At 42.9% G+C, this 21,200-nt stretch overlaps 1 protein-coding gene across 1 annotated transcript in view; it reads left to right on the forward strand.

The window, feature by feature from the left end:
- The first annotated feature begins 1,237 nt into the window (after positions 1 to 1,237).
- Positions 1,238 to 21,200, forward strand: part of WNT2 (Wnt family member 2) — a 47,949-nt gene continuing 27,986 nt past the window's right edge. Inside the window, exons 1-3 of the mRNA XM_082662192.1 lie at positions 1,238 to 1,435; positions 3,534 to 3,760; positions 9,052 to 9,329. Of these exons, the coding sequence (XP_082518318.1) occupies positions 1,353 to 1,435; positions 3,534 to 3,760; positions 9,052 to 9,329 (588 nt within the window). The 5' untranslated portion in view covers positions 1,238 to 1,352. The remainder of the gene's footprint in view (positions 1,436 to 3,533; positions 3,761 to 9,051; positions 9,330 to 21,200) is intronic.

Consider the following 21,200-nt stretch of genomic DNA (forward strand, 5'->3'; position numbering starts at 1 on the left):
TGGACGGCCACCCCTTCACGCCCTGCGAACAATGCAGCGCCCACCCCACCCCCAACACGCACACACATTCCCCATTCCCCAAGGCACGCTCCGCGGGCGGGCGGCGGGTTCCTCCGCCCCAGGAAAAGAGCAATGGAACAGTTCACGGCCGCCGCGAGTTCCTGGTCTTCCTTCCTTTCCGGTGATAAACGGCGGGGCTACAAGCCAGTTGCTGCTCAAGATGCTCCACCCGCGGGCTCAAGCCTGTCTCTCTTGGCCCTGCGGGGGCCCAGATCAGGACCGATAGTCCCTTGACCTCCGCAAGGAGCAAAAGCTGAGCGCCAGGGCGGCAAGAGGCGCGACCGGTGCTGGGGCGCAGACCCTCGGCGGGCTCCTGCTGCCTCAGTTCCTCGCTGCATGATCTTTTGCGCTCTACAGCGCCGTGGAGGAGCTGGGTGTGCGTAAACACCGCATCTTCCCCAGACGTTTTGGCCGAGGACGCCTGGGTGAGGTCCGGAGGGTCAGGGACCTTCCCGTTTCCCCTCCCTTGGAGCTCTATGTATAAGCCCAGCACCGAGGAATCAAGGCCACAGGTCTTCACTTCCCTGAGGCCTGAACCCTCCCTCTCCAACCTTGCCCTGTTTAGCTCCAGATTTACGAGGGCTTGCTCCTCCTTTCGGTATTAGGAAGAGAAGCGGAGGGATGAGTTGAAAATCATCTCTGGATTCTTGCCTCCTGTACACAGCTGTATCCCTATCCTCTCCCTCCTTTCCCCACATTGCCCGCTCGGTGACTTATGTTTGCCGGAGGGTAGCCTCGCCTATCCGGAGCGCTCGGTCCTGTGGCGGGGCACCCACTGATGCTCTTTGGCCCGGAGCTTCCCGAAAGGTGCCTGCCTCCGCGGGTGCTCGAGGCCACGCAGAGGTGCTTCTCCCTCCCCGCATCACCTCACCCACAGACCTCTCTTGCCATCATTTCACCCACCCTTATATAAAACCGCGCGACCCACCCCCCCGCCATCCTACCCGGCGCAGCGCCCCCTCCCTTGGCTGCGCCTGGGCGGGCGGGCGGGGAGCTGAAGGGACCGGGGCGCGCGGGAGGCGCGCAGAGCTCTCCGGCAGCCCGCGCTCGCCGCGCCTGGGGAATTGGCTGTGGGCGAGGCGGCCCCGGCTGGCCTTTATCGCTCGCCCCGCTGGTCGCTTGAAACTTTATCAGCGAGTCTCGCCACTCGCCGCAGACGCGAGCGGGGGGCGGGGGCGCGGCAAGGCGCCGGCGGCCGTGACGAGGCGCTCCCGGCGCTGAGCGCTTCTGCTCCGGGCACGCATGGCGCCCGCACACGGAGTCTGACCTGATGCGGACGCAAGGGGGTTAATATGAACGCCTGTCTCGGTGGAATCTGGCTCTGGCTCCCTCTGCTCTTGACCTGGCTCAGCCCTGAGGTCAGCTCTTCATGGTGGTAAGTGCACGCGCACGGGCGCCGGGGTATTTTGGGGATGGGAGTGGAGCCCGCAGGGGCCACATAGACGCTTCCCGGCGGCGCTTCCCCGCGGCCGCGGCAGTCACGGCTTCCGACCCGAACCCAAGCTGCTGCCCTCTCCTATTGCCCCTTGGATTCTCCTCAGAAGCCCATTCCAGCTTCGACAACTTCAACACCCCCCCGCGCCCCCCCCCCATTCCCCCTCAACTGAGAGCTCGGATGTTCGGTGTATTTGGATCCAGCTGAGCGACAGCAAAATCGGGATCTTTGAGACAAGCGCTAGCCGGGTCTCTAGCTCTACTAGCACAGACGGGTGTGCGCGCGCGCGCGCGTGTGTGTGGGTGGGTGGGTGAACTTAGCTCCAAAACTACTATCATCCCCCCATGCTCCCCTCCCCCCAAAAAACCCTCAAGATAAAAACCGACGGGGCAATTCAGGCGGGCAAGAGCGGTAGAACCCGAAGCGTGTGATTTTGCCTTCTTTCCCGTCCTTCCACATTCCTAGTGCTTCACCCCAGTGGGGCGGAAGAACATTTTGCTGCCTCCAGGTAGAGACTACCGCCTTAATGCGAAGCTCCAGAGGCCGGGAGCTTTAAGATGTCAGTTCGAAACCACAGTCACCCCAAAGAGTAAATTTGCTGCTGTCCTTTATACGTGGATCTTCGATTTATTCTGCATAGTGAAGGAACGTTGAAACGTAACAGGTCTTAGCATCCTTAAAAGTTCCAAAGGGAGAGGCTCTCCCCACCCAGAAACTCATCTCCATCTCCTTCATCTTGAGAAGAGAGAGAGTTGAGAGCTCTTTAGCGTTCTTGCACCTAAAAACTTCCGAACTGATACTTAAAACACTGATTCAGAAAGACCTGTTATCTGTTATGATGTGCTGTTTTTTAAAAGAATCTGGCAAAAGTAAGGCGTCGCAGCCAAATGAGAGACTGGAGCAGGGAACTTTAGGAAGACACGAGCTCTTCAAAGGAGCAAAGCAAAGAAAGCATGGATGGGAAGAGGGGTTCAATTCCTTCCTAAGCCACTTTGAACAGAAAGGCGTTTAGCCTTGACATTACTGACATAGGATCAAAGATTGATTTATCAGAGTGACCGTTTTTCAATAAAATGACTATTTCTGTCTCCATGGGTGTATAAACATTATTTATTGCCCAGGCTTTTTGTCACATTGTCTCTCAGCTGTCACTTAAATATATTTTTGGGGAGTCACAGCTGTAATGATTTTATGATCATATAAAATAATGAAAATACAAGAAAAAGACATTCTCCTTGTTTGATCGCTTCAAAAGACACCTATGGCAGCTTGGGTTATATAAAAGGTACCTTTCTAAACATTTCACAACTAATAGAGAACATCTGGGTAGAGATGATGATGTAATTTTTTGTTAAAGTTTCTTCTCAAAAGTACTTTATGGAGCTATAACACTGTTTGATTCTTCCAAACATTTAGTGTCCTTAATAACAATAGAAAGATTTTTTCCCAAAGGTTCTCTATAAAAGCCAAAAAGAGCTGGAAAATGGAAATATTTAACAGATTCTTTAGTAGGAAAAGAAAGGCATGCCTGTGCAGAGAGGATAACATCAGATACCGGCAGGTGTTGATTAGACAGATACAGACAGTTTAAGACACTTAAACATTAGATCAAATAAATGGCAGTGAGGAGCTTCTAAAGGTCGGCTTCCTCCAAAGCCAAGTCCAGACACATTGTGTACTGAGATCAGAGTCTTCTTGGAAGAAGTCTTCCAAAAACATGTTGCCCCTTCCCGCCTCAACCCATTCCCCAACTGCAGACCTTGCCTCTCCCACCCTGCCCAGAGCATCATCTGGTGGCCTCGGCTTCACATCCAAGAAACAGTCAGCACTCCGTTTTGGGGTGGCTTCTACCAGACCACTCACCATGCCTGCTGTGCCGCTTCTCCAGTGAACTAAAGTTAAATAACCTTTGCCTTCTAATATCCCCCAAAAGATAGGAATTCATATTTGAAATGCTGCTTTGAACTCTTCCCTCTCCCGGGAAACACCACGTGAGGCCTCGCTGTTCTGTGCTCTCCCCCGTGTTGGTCCTTCCCAGGTACATGAGAGCTACAGGTGGCTCCTCCAGGGTGATGTGTGACAATGTGCCAGGCCTGGTGAGCCGCCAGCGGCAGCTGTGCCACCGACACCCGGACGTGATGCGTGCCATCGGCCTGGGCGTGGCCGAGTGGACGGCAGAGTGCCAGCACCAGTTCCGCCAGCACCGCTGGAACTGCAACACCCTGGACAGGGATCACAGCCTCTTCGGCAGGGTCCTGCTTCGAAGTAAGTCTCCCGCCTTCACGCAGCTCATGGGCTCTACCCTCATATACACACACCCTTATTTGGTCTTCAAAGTCCCTGCTCGTCTTGTCTTGCATGCTATGCAGTCAGAAGCTTGTTCTGTTGGGTGCCATTTGTCCCGTCGAGACAAGGACTCGAGAAATCAAGAAACTTGTCTGTCTCAAGTTTGGGAGGAGGATGTAGTGCCCCAGGCTGGTGTCTTTTTTATTCTTGGCTCTGTCCATCCATGTCAAGTCACAACCCTGCCTGTCCCTCCAGGTTCAGATTTTGTCTCTAGAAGAAAGGACGCAGCAGCCACAGAGCGCTTTTGACTTTTTAACTCTTCTTTCTGGGACTTGAAACTTCCAGAAGGAAATGAGCAGAAGATTGGGATAGAATGCCCAAATCTTTTATTGGCCATAGATGGTCATTATTACAATAACAAGTCAGTGTTATTAAGAAGCAGAGACAAATCTCTGCTCAACACCTCTGACCTCCCATTCGGCTACTTGGCTTCGGGTCACTCTGTTTCTAAATTAAGCATTTTTTTCGGTAAACTGTAAATTCTGTAAGGCAGGAACTCATCTGCTTTCCCTGCACCTTACTTGGTACCTTGTGTGTTGTAGGCATCACTCATTCATTGAATGGTTGAATGAATGGATGGATGAACTTGTAGTGAGTGCCTATTCTCCAGGTACATTTTAAGCAGGAGGATATTTATGGAGGGTAGGGGTGGGAACCATGAATACACAGAGGTAGACCTTGGATATATTGCAGGTTTGGTTCCAGATCACCACAATAAAGCAAGTCACACGAATTTTTTGGGTTTCCCAATGCATATAAAAGTTATGTTTATACTACGCTGTAGTCTATTAACTGTTGAAAAAACAATGTACATACCTTAATTTTAAAATACTTTATTGCTAAAAAATGGTAACCAGCATTTGACAATGCAGGTTGCCACAAAGCTTCAGTTTGTAAAAAACAGTATCTGTGAAGCGCAATAAAGTGCAATAAAATGGGGTACGCCTGTGGTTTCTTCCTTTCTCTTTTTTAGAAAGCACATTGAACATTATCTAACTACATAATAAACTTCTTAAAAGTTCTGAATGTGGAAAGTAGCTTACTAACTTGTACACAATCAGAGAAAATTAACTGAAAATCAGATCTTATTTTCAAAACATCCCCATCCCTTAACCTGGTCTTAGCAGCATTCTCCAAGAAGTAGCACATCCCATTTGCTACTGGGAAATCTTACTGAAAACACAACAGTTTATGTGCGAACCCCAGAAACAGGAAACTTTCCACTTGTTTTTGCCCACCTCCCCCTCCCAATCCTAAGAAAATCATTCGGGCTGTGCACTTGGTAATGCTTAACGGAGCGTGTTTCTATCAGGTAATCATCACAGCCCTAGGGTTTTATGAGGCCAAATGCATAACTGAATGTCTCTAAAATCCCCCAAGGGCGTAGTACTCTCACTCTCAGTGTACCCCTAAAGTTAATTTACTGTGATATTCTGCAATTTTATTCTCTGGTTTAAGAATATTCTTCCGCATTCCTTTTGGAGTTTTGATATGACATCACAACATTTTTGAAAGGATAATAATAAATTTCAGCTACATGGAATTTTAAGACTTAACCTAGATTAACTCACCAGTGAATCAATTAAAGTGCTGGACCTTATCAAAGAGAGTTTGCAAGTATCTGGCACAATAAATCTTTGCATATATTAGGTACAGGCTCTTGGTGTTAAAGATGTATCAGGATTTTTCCTTTACAAAGGTCTGAACCATTTTCCAATGATTACAAATTAAGTGTACTTCTCATTTATAAAATGATCACCTATAGAGTCTGTCTATGAAAATCCATTAAGATGTCTCCATATTGAAAAAAAAAAAAACCTTTCCATAACAAGTCAAAGGAAGCAAGTTTGACACTGATTCTAGAGAGTGTATATGCCAAAGCTGGAGGTTCATTCAACTTAATCTTGGCAATGTTTGTTTCTTCAGAGCTGTAGAATGGCTGAGAGGGAAAAGGTTATAAATAGAGAAAGCAGAACAAGTTTGACTTAGGCTAAGCCTTCAGGTAAATTAGAGATTATAACTGTACTCCCTTCAGATTTCTTTCAGATGAAGCTGAACGCTTTGCCAAAGTACTCAAAACTTAAAACACTCATGCTACACAGTTTCTTTCCAATCTTCACAGAAGGCCAGATTTCTTCCTGGACATTTACGTAAACTCCTGTGACTGTCAGTGATGATTTTGTGTTGGTTATGGGAAGGCTGAATTTGGCCTAAGGTAGCTTATCCTGGAAATAATCACGAAATTCCAATGAAGCTATCCAAAGAGTTTTACAATTAATTGCTTGGAGGGAAATTCACATCTTAGAGTTGTAAAGAACTCCTCCTTGGGAAACCTAAATGTCCTCATAGATAAATAGGAAAGCCAAAGGGCAGTACCACATATAAGAAGAACATAAAAGTTACTAACATATCCTGTGGTCATAGAGAAATGGAGAACATCTGCCTCTTTTGCTTCAGAGACCAAGAGTAAGGCAGACCGATTTTTAGGAACTTTCGTAATTTGCTCATTCAAACGACTATCACCAGACACGGGCAGAGAAATGTAAAGACAGAACTAGTAAACTCAAAAATAATCCTGCAAGAATTTGCATATACTTTCAGAATTCTAGAATAAGCCTAAACAAAAAGGTGATTAGATTTCATCCTTGTTAAAAAAAAAGGCAAGCATTTAAAAAAAAAAGAGTTGAACAACCCGTAACCTTCCAGAAAGCCTAGCTTCTAGTGTTCTGCCTTCCCAGCTGCCTGTCCCACCCTATACACTTAGTAAACATTGCTTGACTTATCTCAAACCAAAAATTAGAGAAACTTCAATAGTAACACATCAGGAAGTCTAAATATCACCATTTAGATTTGGATTTTGTTTCATATTGCAATGGCTTTAAAAAGAATCAGTTTTTCTAAGAAGAGGCCCGAGATCAAAATTTGTTTTGTTCCAAAGCCAACTCTTGAAATGTGCTACTATTTTGCACATAGCATTTTAGTGATTCATCTAAGACACTTAACTGAAAACATCTTAAGGCCGTATCTACATGATATACCAAAACATCTGGAGGTAAAATGAAAAGATATTCCATGTGCTAATTTTTTATTTAAATAAATAAATAAATATCTAGCTATTTAGTAATGCGTTTGAATAATAAATGACAAATATTTAGAAAGGTGATGGCTTTGCTTTGAAATTACTTCTGAAATGTAGCAGATTTTTAAGTGATTTTTTTTTTTTTTCTTTCAGCCAACAAGTCAATGTAGTTGTTTGCAAGTTAGGCCGGGATGCATTCTGTGCCTAGACAATTTATTCCTCTACTAACCTTCAAAATACTGTCTGGTCACTGACATTCTATCATCTGCATCTTCCATAGCTTTCCCCTAAAAGATCACCTCATAAAGTTTCTCTTCTTTCTCCTTAAGAAATAAGACTAGTGCAAAATCTATTACGCATTCAGGAATTTTCCCCCATATGATATCTCTAAATGTGGGGACCGAACTCCAAATCCAAAACCAGGCTTTAGCAGATCAATGGGATGACTGGACAAGGTATTTTCCTACATGGTAAAATGGGTAAACTAAAAATTTTATTTATCTGAAAGCCACTAGCAGAGATTAAGCCACATTTGCATCTATTAGTCACCATCTTTTACAAAACGTATCAATTCCTCTTAGAAAATCATCTGTGATCCTTATAACATAATCTGGAATTCTAAAACAGCTCCCACAACCGTCACATTTCTCTCTGGAGAGCACTACCTGCTACCTCTGGCAAATATTCATATAACTGATTTTACCTAACTTCAAGGCATGATTGATTCTTTTTTTTTTGGATGGTTAGAGGTTTCGGGGAAGATATTTTTCGAAGGCTGAGGCAAGTGCCATTTAATATGGTATAGATACATTTTCCTGATTTTTAATAATGAGACTAGCAGAGCAGATATTGCAAGGGATGTATAATAAATTTTAGCACTGAATGACAAACGGAAACAAGCAGGGCTTTGACGCGAAAAGGTGGTTTGTTCTCCCAGCTGTGTGGTTCAAAAAGTCACACTCGTCTTGACATAGTGAATCACCAAATGGCTCTCCATTTGCTGCCTTGCACTGGCATTAGCTTGTTCGGCTTCTATTTTGATGGTGAATATATTTGCTGCAGCAACCATTAGTAAAAAGCCATGCTAATAACAGTGAAATACAGCTCCACTTGAAAAATGAGGTGCACACAGACCCTTAAGAGCCTTATATCTGTCACTATACCACAACACCGTGTTATGAGTTACTACAGATTATTAAAATAATTTAATGTTGTTATCGCACTGAAATATGTACCCTTCAGCCTGGAAGTGAACGTAGCCTGTGCTCTAATAAAGAACAATTCTAAGAAAGGACCCCAAAGGGTTCTTGCCCAGGTCTAATTATAGGCGGTAAATTTGTTTCCTTCCAGAAAAAAACCAAAGAAAAGCTTTTCGCTGTCTTTTCCCCAATACCAGTGATTAGTGCAGGTGTTCCAGAAGAAAGTAAATTCACCTTAATAGTTAGACGTCGTATGTAACTCAAGGATATTGCATAGTGCCTTCAATAATCCCGCCGTTACTTGTGAAAGCTGATGCCAAGCCGAAGCTCTCCAGGGTTAACCAGAGGTGCTGGTTACTGCTGTGAACTGTCTTCCCACCTCAACCCCTAGATTACTTCGAATTCAGCATCTCAGTAGCAATCATTTACACACATACAAGTGTCCTCAATAATGCCTGGAGGTCTGGAAGGTTTTTCCAGGGAGAGCTGTAGTAGCACGAATACCCAGAAATGTTACGGAATGATAGAATTGTAGAATTCAGACTGTATGCTGCAGAGGAGGAAACCAAGGTCTAGAGATGTCCTGCTCCTCTCTTCTGGGACATGTGGGATTCTAGGTTAAAGCAAGAACGTGTATGAGACTAATATGAAGCCAGGAACTGGGCAGGGCAGGCTTTTGCTGCATTTTCGTTTATACTCTATTTACTTTAAGGATAGTTGTCCTACAGTTATCCAAATTGATAGAAGCTTGTATTAAGCGCGACAATGCATATTCAAGAGCCAGCCTTGGCTCTAGGAAAGAATTCTTCAAGGATACTTTGTCTAGTGGCAAAGTATGTCAGAGGCAGAACAAGTATTAAACAGCCATCGTGTAAAAGTTACTCAGAACGAACAATGCCAGACTAGTTTTAAGAAAAGCATTTTTGTTACAGGTAGCCGGGAATCTGCCTTTGTTTACGCCATCTCCTCAGCTGGAGTTGTATTTGCCATCACCAGGGCCTGTAGCCAAGGAGAATTAAAATCCTGTTCCTGTGACCCAAAGAAGAAGGGAACCGCCAAGGACAGCAAGGGCACTTTCGACTGGGGTGGCTGCAGTGATAACATTGACTATGGGATCAAGTTTGCCCGAGCCTTTGTGGACGCCAAGGAAAGGAAAGGAAAGGATGCCAGAGCCCTGATGAATCTTCACAACAACAGAGCCGGCAGGAAGGTATGGACTGCAACAGTGCTCGTTTTGTAGACTGCATGGCCTTATAAATCACTTAAGGCAAGCTTATCTTAAGCCTTCCTAGAGTGCTAAAATGCTATCATCACAACTTCCCACTGTCCCCCAGCCCAGAGCTGTTTGTTCTAAAGAATACCACCAGCTGGGTTGAAATATCCCCACCTGCCCTCTACCTTCCCTCCCACAGCTAGGCTCAAGGAGTCCACCCACTGCTTTTGGCATTGGGTACAGTCAGGTGCCTATGGTCTCTCTGGATACTGTGTCATCTAGTCAGAAGATAGCATCTGTGGTTGAGGATAGGGCTGCATCCCACATACCAGTAGGACACTGAATGCTTGTATCTAAGGGGTATCAAGTCCCAGAACATCTTCTCTCAAACTTATCATGAAAGCAACTCACCAGGCATGGCCTGTTGGCTTCTTCTAGATTCAGGGAAGCTCTTTTCAGAACCAGAAGCTGCTTTCACTCTTAAAAGCCCCACCTTGGGCTTTTAAGGGGTTTCTGGTACTGGATGAGTAAGTGGACTAGGGGAAGACGTGCCCCAAAGAGGCACACTGGCCCCTTAACCTCTAGTCCTGACTGAGCTCTTGGGCTGTGGGTACCTAGTCAATATTCATTCCCTAACTCCCATTTGTTAGATGAGGAAAATAGACCCTCCTGTGCTCAAGGTCACATGGAGAATCAGAAGAAAAGCCAGGACTAGAATTCAGGTTTCAACTCCCAGCCCCGGGGTGGTTTGGCCTAGGATTAAACCATTTCAATGCCAGTGTTCAGATCCACTGATGAGCCATGTCTTTGGGCATGGTGGCTTGACCGGAATAACTAGAGAATCTGAAGAGAGAGAGAATAGAGAATAGAGAATCTTGAACCAGAATAACTAGAGAATCTGCTGCACATTAGGCCTTTGTGTAAGAAGCATAAACTGGTTGGCTAATCAAACATTCAGTCAGAACCATTCTAAAATAATCTAACTGCCAATGAGAAGAGATAACTATAATTTGTCTTTTATCAACACAAAATAAATATGTGCTTGACATTAATATATAAAGAAAGATCAGCATAAAATTGAAAAGTCCCCAGGGGGGCTTTAATAGGAAAAAAGAATAGAAAAGAATGCAGATCTGTTTGGATGAAAACCCTTTTACTAGGCTCACAGAGGGAACAGATCTCATTTAAAGGAATTTGGAAGGAAAGAAGTCTTGCTTAGCACATGGAATAAGATGAGTGTGACCTGAGCAGTTTACAAATAGTACCTTTCTTGAACTTGGAAAATCAACATTCCTAATTTTCACAAATTTATGAACTTATAGTGACTACTGCCAAGAATATAGACTACGGTTGTGCAATCCTACAACTGTGGTAATTACTGTTTGTGCAATGGTTTAGATAAGGAAAAATTTACATTGACCTTTGTTTTGACATTGATATCATATGTATAGGTTATAAAGTGTGGTGTCTTTGATAGGAGAATGCTGCTTAATTATTCAAGCACAGTATATAGTTGGATCTCCCAGACTCTTTGTACGGATAAGAGCATATGGTCATACACTGCATCCAAAATAACGTTGACTCATCAAAATAAATGTTAATTTTGCTTAATAGATCATTAGATATTGAATGTTTCTACTCTTCAAGACAATAGATCTTAGCTATTATATTGTAGGCTCTGAATAAACATGATTTTTAACGTAAATTACATGATTCCTCACTGTGTAGAGGTGAACAGCTGTCAGGCCTCAGATATTCTCCTGCCTACTCTGCAAAACTTAGGAGGCTACTTTTGATTGGAATAAAAGTGCACACACTGACTTTTTAAAATGTGGCTTTAATTAATGGTGGGTGGGCAGACTTTTTCAAGGAGATGCATGATGTCAGTGAATATGAACTTTAATGAGAGTAAATGTATTGAGATAAACATGCGTCTCTAATTCTCTTCTTGCGGTCATTAGACCCCCAGTCTCTACTCCCCCTTCGTACCAGCAGAAGGTCTGTGGAATCAAAATGAGAACAGGCTGGGCTTGAGTCTGAAGGCAGCCCTTCCGAGCTACGCCTCCGACTGGCCTAGCTCTAGAAAACCCCAGCCTCCAAGGCCGAGAGCCACATCAGTTCATTTTATTTTTCTTCTTTGTGCTTTTCAGTATTTCCCAAATTGTCCACTACGAACATCTTCTACTTTTTAAAATGGGGGGATGGGGTGGGGTGGGGAGCAAGGGGCAGGACCAATACATTTGAAAAGAAAAGCCATCTATTCCAAGATTGTTCTGCTTAGCCAACACTACACATCAGAATTCAACACTGCCATTCACAACAGGCCTTAACTTTCCCCTAATATTTGAGCAGTTTAATTCTTTTATTATAGCAGCTGGTTAGAGCACCCTCATGTGTCTCTGTACTGTAATATCATTTTAGATCTTCTATGCTGTTATATCACTTTATTTTAATCACAGCTTCAACAGAATTTGTAATGACGCTTCTTTCCTTCATGTTTTCTTGGAACTCATCTTAAGTCTAGTTTTCTGCCTCCAGATAGGACTGTTAATAAGTCTCGAAAAGATAAATCTACCTTGTTCAAAACAAACATTTTATTGAAAAAGACAGTCCATAGCTTCTCTTAGCAGTTCTTTTTAGATCTAAAGAAGCCATGTTATGAAAACTTCTAAATTATATTTTCAGATAGGTTAAGGTAAATTTCAGGTGAAAGTTACTTGGTTGATAGTCACCATTTGCTTCCTTTCAGGATCTTGAAAACAGCTTTAAATTAGTCCACTCTTTCTACATGAAATGATCACAACTTCTTTTACCTTTCCTAAAAGAATCTATCTCAAAATATTCCATGTACCCAATCAAATACTGCCCTTCAATCAAGACATTTCCATAATAAGAATAAGAGGAATTCCATAAAAATACTTTTCCCAAAAGTATTTCTTACCATAGTGAAGATGGAACAAGGGATGTGAAGCGAGACCTACCTTCGTTTCAACCCTGCAATACCAGTGGCTTAGATCACTGAATTCAGGCTCTTTCAGATGTAAAGGGGGTTACGTAGTGCTATGGAAAGACAAGGGTAAAGTGAATAGCACAGAACCTGGCAAGTAGTAGGTGCTCAGTAAAAGCTAGTCCCCCCTTCCCCCTTTAGTGACGTGAAGGTTATCTGTAACTCAGGGTACAGAATCAGGCACAAATCCAGTTTGAACTAGTACATAGGATTCAATCTGATCTCTCCACATACCCATAGACTCATCTTCGGTACAGTCTAACATACTAAGAAAAAATAGGCATACGGCATTAGCTAATGTACAAAAGACCATCAAAATCCTTTGTAATTTGATCTTCTAAAAAACCCCTATTGGAATAAAAAACAGTATTAGTATTTCTATTTTTCAGATGACGAAACTGGGCCTCAGAGGGATCAAGTGACTAACGCATAGGGTCATACAGTCGTGAAGTGCTGGGCTTGGGGGCTCAAACCCATTGCTTTCATCTTTTTGTCCTTATCTACCTTTCCATGTTGTCTCTGTTGAGAATTTCTGAGAAAGATAAACACACAGCATTTCTGTACTGAAAGAAACAAAACAAAAACAGCAGCAGCAGCAAGCAGTCCTTGGAAGGTAGTTTACTGGGGACACTTTTTTCCTCTTTGTGTGTGTCTTTAATTTTACAAGTTTCCTAAACTGAATATGTATTATTTCTTAATAAAAGGGAAAACCTTGTTTACATACCAAAAACATAACTTCTAGTCATCATGAACATGCCCAAAGCTTATGTGGTGGATTTCCAAAATTTCAACTCAAGGCACTGCAAGTTCTAGAGCACTGTTCCTATGTGCTACTGGACTAAATTTGGGAAAAGCACTGTTTCTGGTACTGTCATATGTAGAAAAGAATAAGACAAAATCCTGACCACAAGAAACTTTTTTTTTTTTTTTTTTTTTTTTTTGCGGTACGCGGGTCTCTCACTGTTGTGGCCTCTCCCGCTGCGGAGCACAGGCTCCAGATGCGCAGGCTCAGCGGCCATGGCTCACGGGCCTAGCCGCTCCGCGGCATGTGGGATCTTCCGGGACCAGGGCACGAACCCGTGTCCCCTGCATCGGCAGGCGGACTCTCAACCACTGCGCCCCCAGGGAAGCCCAAGAAACTAAATTTTAATCAGGGAGACAAGTGAAATACAATTGCAAGGCAAGCTCTATGCTAGATGGTATAATAGAAAAATCACCCAAAGGGCCAGTTAGTTGAGGAGAGAAAGGTTGTGTCATAAAAGAGCTGGGTGTTGAAGCTGGAGATAAAGGTTTCCTATGGCTGAGATAGGGAAAATGCTTTCCAGGATGAAGGGACTCCAGACAAAGAAAGATATGAGAGTAGAAAGAACATCAAAATTGAAGAATGACAAGGGTACTAGGGTAGAGCTCATGACTGAGAATTAATAGGAGCTGAGGCTGCAAATTTGAGTCTTGGCCAGATCTGGAGAGCCTCAAATGCCATGCTGAGATATTTGGGTGCTGCTGTGAAGCAATGGGAAGGTATTGAACAATGCAGGAGATGTTAAATACTTAAGTTCCAGTTTTATGTACTGTTAATTTCTCTAGAGTCCACTTTAAAAGAATGACAGATTTCAAAGTTCAAATCTTCTGTAATAGGGTTGAATGAATGACTTTAAAAAATAGACTCACTAGGAAACTTATGAGAAATTTCTACCTCCCTGAATTTTATTTTCAGCCTTACCTATACATATAAGGACTGATACAGACAGTAAGCTTCCTGATGGATAGTAATAAAAAATTAGCATATGGCAACTGTGTTGCTATTTATATTTTTAACATAGTGTTTACATTGTTATTGGCTCATTAGGGGTTCTTAGCTATTGACATCATGTTGACTGAGGCAACATGGAGGCTCGGGCTCTGGACACTGGTTCTAATACTTGAGCATGACCTTGGCCAAGTTACCTAACAAGGATTGCTACAGAAAATAAAATATATACACATAAGCACCAGGTTTTAAGCAAGCCTAGGAGGTAGGTATCATTACTATCCATATTTTCCATATGAAGAGACTAAAGTCTATATAATAGGGTGGCCGGAATTAGGAAACAAGTTGAATTTATTTCCTAGCTGAAATTCAAACTTAACTTAGCCTCCTGTATTTTACATTTATATATATTTAGATATCCTGTTTTTTTTTTTTTTTTTTTTTGTGCGGTACGCGGGCCTCTCACTGTTGTGGCCTCTCCCGCTGCGGAGCACGGGCTCCGGACGCGCAGGCTCAGCGGCCACGGCTCACGGGCCCAGCCGCTCCGCGGGATGTGGGATCTTCCCAGACCGGGGCATGAACCCGTGTCCCCTGCATCGGCAGGCGGACTCTCAACCACTGCGCCACCAGGGAAGCCCATCCTGTATTTTATATGTGAGAAGTTAGGAGGGCAAAGGATCCAGAGTTTCTAGTTCTGTGCTCTGCCCAATCCAGCACCCCTCAAGGTCAGTGCTGTGGAGCGCCGGGCCTGCCCCTGAGCTCGGCCCACTGAGGCGCCAGCACAAAGCAGATACTTCCAAGTTCTGACTACAGGAAATACCTCCGAAGTCAACACAAATGGATATTGTACAAGATGTAAGCATAGCCTTACAGGCAAGTAAATCTTGGGCCTAATAAAGACTTCCAAGAATAGATCCTATGATGCCACTTAAGATAAATAATACATAATGGGTCTGAACCAAGAGAACTGGGTGTGATGAAAAAGAAATCACTCTCGAAAAGTAAGGAATATCAACAGAAAAGAAAGTGATACAACTGAACTGAATTACAGAGCCAGACTGCTTTAACCTCCTGTATATCCTCATCTTCCTTTCAATAATGTTGAGCATCTTTTCGAAGCACAACTTTCACTTAGTACAGATTTATGTTCTGACTGGCTTTCTCTGTTCATAAAATTAAACGCATTCTGAAAAATTAGATCAGTTCTGCCAGCCTCACCTCTCTCTTGTTGGACCCAAAGATAGAATGTTTTTGATACTGTCAATCTTTTACCATGTATGAATCAAAAACTAACCAGAATTAAAGTCCCAAAGCAGAGAAAACTGTTAACAAAATTGTTACAGTTCCAGGTAAAGTTCTATTATTCATAGAAAATGTTTTTTTAGACTGGCCTCATTAGTCAATAAAAATTATTATATATATGGTTAGTCAACAGTAATGTTCTTGAATTCCACAAATAAGTTCCACACCTTATATTTCCTAGCTAAGCCCACCCACAGTCACTGTTCTTAAACAATAACAGTGCTCAAGAAATAACAATGTCTTATTTAAGTTAATAAATGATTGCATAAGCAAATCAACTGCACAGTTTGCTAATAAATATTCCTTATTTTCCTAGTTCCAGAGCATGTATGTTTGAAAGATATGTTGGTCTGGTTTTCAGTAACTCTTATTAGAGATGTGGACCTGTCAAAGGGATTTAATTGTTAATAAATGTACTTGGCTTTAAGCCAGCATCTGAAAATTAAATAATATGTTTTTAATGTGTGTTTCCCTCAGGAAAACTGATATAGGACCAGAAATATGGTAGTTGCTTTGTGGCATACACCCAACTAAAAAGTGAAGTACTAACACTTCTTCAAATGCTCAAGTTAAACTAAATACTTTAGTTGAAACATAGCATATAAAGACCTAAAATAAATTCTAAGCAGGATTTCTAAAGCAAGGTCAGTAGTTAAGTTTGCATAGATTTCACATGGTATAAGGTGGACTGCCCTTTTTCTGATAGGGAGAGAATCAGTATAGCAGGACACAGGGGTCATAAACTTAGCAAAATGCAGGTACTTACCAAAAAAATTCTCATGATCTGCAAAGAAGTCTTATAAAGACACCCTGCCATTGCTTGGGCTCCGTCTCCAAAAAGCCTGAGTTAAGAGACTAAAATTTCACTCTCCTTGGGAGAAGTTTGTCTTATTAAAACTGTCAAAATAATTCTTTGTGGACTAATTTGATGTGCAAACACTAAATATAAAAACTTTTGTAGGACCCATCCACTGAAACCAGAGACCATGAACCCCCCAGGAGTTCATGAGAAAGGCTGGCAGAGTGATTTAAGGTGTCAACCTGGTGTCAGACAGGCTTGGGGTACATCCTGCCTCAGCTACATTGCCTGTGAGACTTAGGGCAACGTCCTCAGGGTCTAGGTATCTCAATATCCTCATCTGTAAAACGGGGATGAAAATAGTACATGCCTTATATGCTTGTGTGGATTAAATAAAAGTGCTTAAATCCAGTGCTCAGCATGGCTTAACATATGGTAAGATCCTAATGAATGCTATGCCCTGTTATTATGCTCTGAGCTTTAGTTGGGATAAATATAAAATAGAATTGTTCTAGCTTGCACAATGCATGTATTTCCTTCTTCCATGCTCCCCCTTTTTTAAAAACAGTCAGACTTTTGTTTCTGTGGTATAGAATATTAATATTTATAAGTTTCTTAAATTCTAAGAGTAGAAAATAGCCTCTGCAGAACTGAAGGCTTAAAGTGCTCAAAATCAAAGATTTAAGGGCCATCAAAAATCTACTAAGATTTTAGCACTGACAGAACGATGAGCTTACTGAAGATTTTTTATTGAGAAAAGTTATATATTAAACTAAAAATGGTTTCTATGAGGCTAAATGCCAAAAGAGTACTCCTGTCCTTAGCAGTCACATTTATTCATCTTTTTAAAAGTAGTGGACTTCCCTGGTGGCGCAGTGGTTAAGAATCCGTCTGCCAATGCAGGGAACCCGGGTTCAACCCCTGGTCTGGGAAGATCCAACGTGCCGCGGAGCAATTAAGCCCGTGCGCCACAACTACTGAGCCTACACTATAGAGCCCGTGCTCCGCAAGAGAAGCCACTGCAATGAGAAGCCCGCATATACTCCAAGGAAGAGTAGCTCTCTCTCGCCACAACTAGAGAAAGCCTGTGAGCAGCAACAAAGACCCAACACCGCCAAAAATAAATAATTTAAAAAATAAAAAAATAAAAGTAGTCATGTCAAATGAGCAAAGGTTTAGTGATGAGATGCCACAGAGTAAACACTGGTGGGATTAAGCAAATAGTGAGGGGAAGTGGTTGATGAGGAATTGCGCTGGGCGCCTGGGGGATATAAAAAGCCAGGAGGGCTGTGAGAATTTACAAAGAGGGGCCTAAGAAGTAGGTTGAAAATGAAAACTTGACAGCAGTCTGCATCAAGAATCAAAGAAGGAAGTGGTACCAGAGACCCTTTAGAAAAGATTCGAGACAAAGTGGGAAACGGGACCTAAATGTGTCATGGGCTGAGGCCTGTTTCTGGAAGAAGCTTTCAGCATCACACACTGGAGAGAGACAGCAAGTCACTGTAATCGATTCTTCTTCGAGTTCTTTCTGTTATAAAAACAATACTCACACAAACAAAAGTAACAAACTGAGCAGTGCAGAAGCGTGTCTCATAAAATGAGAACATTTCCTCCCCTCACAATCCTTGTCTCCTTCCAGAACATTTCAAAGTGCAATCGGACTCAAGGCTGTGGACAGAACATATACAATTTCACCTCTTCCTTCCTCCCTCAGACCTCATTAAAATTATAGTAATGGAATAAAAGTGGCTTAAATCAACAATAAAGAGAATAGTCAAAGAAATGAGAGAACTCAACAAATTTCTGGAAAGTGGAAAGGGAATGAAGAAATCTTAACATAAAGCAGGATGGAGAAGCCTCAGCCTAGAAGAATAAAAGCAGATGAGGCACGGGGGAAAACAAAAGCAGATGAGGAATGTGGAAACTAAGATACCCGGAGAAAATTTCAGATACAAATGAGCACTGGAGAGAAGCATAGGGCTGAAAATTGGGATTAACTGAAAAACCCATTGGTGGCATAAAGAACCCCATCCCCTCCCCTTCACCCCCAAGCAGAACTCCTGGAAGTCTAGTGTCGAACCTTCTAGGCTTTCTGCAGTTAGAGCCTCCAGAACAGCAAGTGTCCTACCTACTCACTAGAAAGCAAATCTCTGGTCCACAAGCCCCACCATATAACCAGAGCACCTAAATACTTTGTTACGACTTCACTCTTAAATATGAAGAGACTGTCCAAGAATTACCATATATTCGATTAAATTCAGAAGCATGAAAGAAAGCAAACAAACAAAAAAGCAGTAAGTCAGGCAGGGGTGAGAAGAAAAATTTTAAAAGCCAAGAAGATCCAAGCAGATATTAACATCCATGAACAACAAGAATGGATGCTTTGAAAAAGTGACAATTAGAGAACAAGAGAGAACTTGGAAGAGAAAACCAAAGAAATCTCCCAGAAAGTAAAACAAAAAGCCCAAAGGACAAATGGAGAACCATAAACATCACCTCTCTTTCCCACTTGAGTTTGAAACCAACTAAAAAATGAAAAAGGGAGGTAGACAGAAGGAGTAACAGCATCTGTTGCAGGACTGAAAAGAAGGCTGCACTGGAGGGTGCAGTTTTGAAGCTTCAACTCCACCGGGAGCTGGGCAGACTTACTCACCCCATCCCAGGCTGCACACCGGGGCCCTGCAGGGAGCCCCTTGCTGAAGGGCAGGAGCTGATCATAACTCATCTGCTCCACAGGCTGGCAGATGCCCAAAGAGAAGGAACCCAGGCGCACAAGCCCTGCTCCTTCTTCTAAACTCACCAGTCGGATAAGTCAGTTGTCCTACCCTGGGGAGAAATGAGTAAGGGGATGGAGAGAGCCAGGAGTGTTAGTCTAATGGAATTTATTCCTCAAGAAGCCAGGAAGAAAGTATTAAAACTATAAAAGAGAAAATATGAGACATGGAGGATTGAGTCAGAAGGTTCAGCAACTTGACTAATTAGAATGTCGTAAAGAGACTAAAAATGTGTGTGGGGGGGGTGGAATATTAAGAGAAAATTCTCAGTGCTGAAGTTTCTAGATCGAAAGGGCCCACTGAGGGCTGAGCAGGACTAATTTTTTAAAAATCCTAAATATATCATTGTGATATTTCAGAACACCAAGGATAAGGGAAGGTTTCTAGAACCTTCCATGTGGGGGGTGGGGGTGGGAAAGTGAAATGAAAACAATAATCAGTTGCCAGAGAATCAGCCAGACATCAGACTTCCCATCTGTAACACTAGAGGCTAAAGCCTGTGGAGCAATAACTTCAGTTTTGAGGGAAAATTATTTTCAACCCAGAATTTTATAACCAGCCAAACTATTAGCCAAGTGTAAAGGCTGAATAAAGACATCTTAACACACAACATTCAGAAAATGCATCGCCCATGTGCCTTGAAGGAGTTACTCAAGAAGGGGCTGCAGCGAAGAGAAGGAATGAACCAAAAAAAGAGAAAACATGGCATCTGGCAGAGTGTCCACCTAGGAGGGCATGATCCCAGCTGTGTCCAGATGGGACTTAAGAAGATGCAGGACCATGGAACCCGCAGGAAACGAGGGGAAGTAATGGAACAGGTGGAATGAACCTGAGAGTGGAAGACATTAGGTTACAGTAAACACACTTGGTAGCCAGTAAATGAGAAAAAGCCAAACTTCACTCCAGCAACATTCTTCTTCAGCACAGAGGCAATGCTATTGGATCAGAGATTATAAAATGCAGTCCTTGGTTATGCAGTTAACTGTTTGACATCCATCTTTACTGTTCTGAGTTTTTAGATTCAACATCTAGACATACCATGAGAGACTTAACTATTGTTACAGAACTTTAATCCTCTCGTCTTTGTCACCACAAAAGGACAAGCCTCGTACTTAATAAATGAATGAATGAATGAATAAAATCAATGTCATGAAAGACAAAGAAAGGCTGAGGAGCTGTTCCAGACTATAAGAGACATGATAACTAAATGCAACATGTGATCCTGGGCTGGATCCTGGACCAGAGAAAACAATAGCTCTTAGAAGGAGGAGGAGGAGAGGAAGGATGAGAATGAGGAGCGAGCTGCGGGGGGGGGGGGGGGGGGGGGGGGGGCGAGCTGCGGGGGGGGGGAGGAGGGAGCAGACATTATTGGGACAACTGGCAAAATTTGAAGAAGGTATGTAGATTATAGTATTGTACCAAAGATGTTAAATTTCCTGATTTTGATAATAGTATTGTGGTATTTCAGGGTTAAGAGATGCCATGTCTACAATTTACTCTCAAACATAAGAAATTTATGTATCTAGACTATTTTCTCTCTGTGCATGTGTATGTGTGTGTATGTGTGTGTGTGTGTGTGTGTGTGTGTGGAAAATGACAAACCAAATAGGACAAAATATTTAGTAACTGGCAAATCTGAGTGAAGAGTTCATTGTACTATTCTTGCAACATTTCTGTAAGTTTGAAATCATTTCAAAACAAAAGTAAAAACAGCAAAGTCTATTAGTAATCCTAAAAAAAAGAAAGAAAAGGACAGGCCCTGCTGACAGAGACTGGGAAGAAGGGGAGGAGGAAGGAAGGGCTACAAATATCCTCATCTCCTAAGAAAAAGCACCAGTAACTTTTGGAACTAGAAGAGGGGTAAGGGTGCTCCTTGAAGTCGGAGAGCTCATCAGAACCAACCGTTACAGAACCATGTTGGGAGCTGGGTGAGGGAAATTAGGTGTGAATTAAGTTCTCACCCCCCACAAGAAGAAGTCTATCAGGAACTATCTAATGTTGACCCATACGTAAACAGAGTGACTGGCAGAGCTGCCGGACTCAGCTGCGCCAACCGTGCGTGGCGCCCCTCTCCAGAGGGCTCCATTCACTGCACTGTCACTGTAGATTTGTTTAGTTATGAAGAGAATTTTCTGGTGGATGTCCGTATAGTATCTGGAGGATGGGATGTCTTTCTGTTTCTCACAAAGCTGGCGGTCAGCTAGCACAGAACTGGTCGTATAGACATTTGGGGAGC

The sequence above is a fragment of the Grampus griseus genome, assembly GCF_964374135.1.
Source record: "Grampus griseus genome assembly, chromosome: 9".
Classification (NCBI taxonomy): Eukaryota; Metazoa; Chordata; class Mammalia; order Artiodactyla; family Delphinidae; genus Grampus; species Grampus griseus.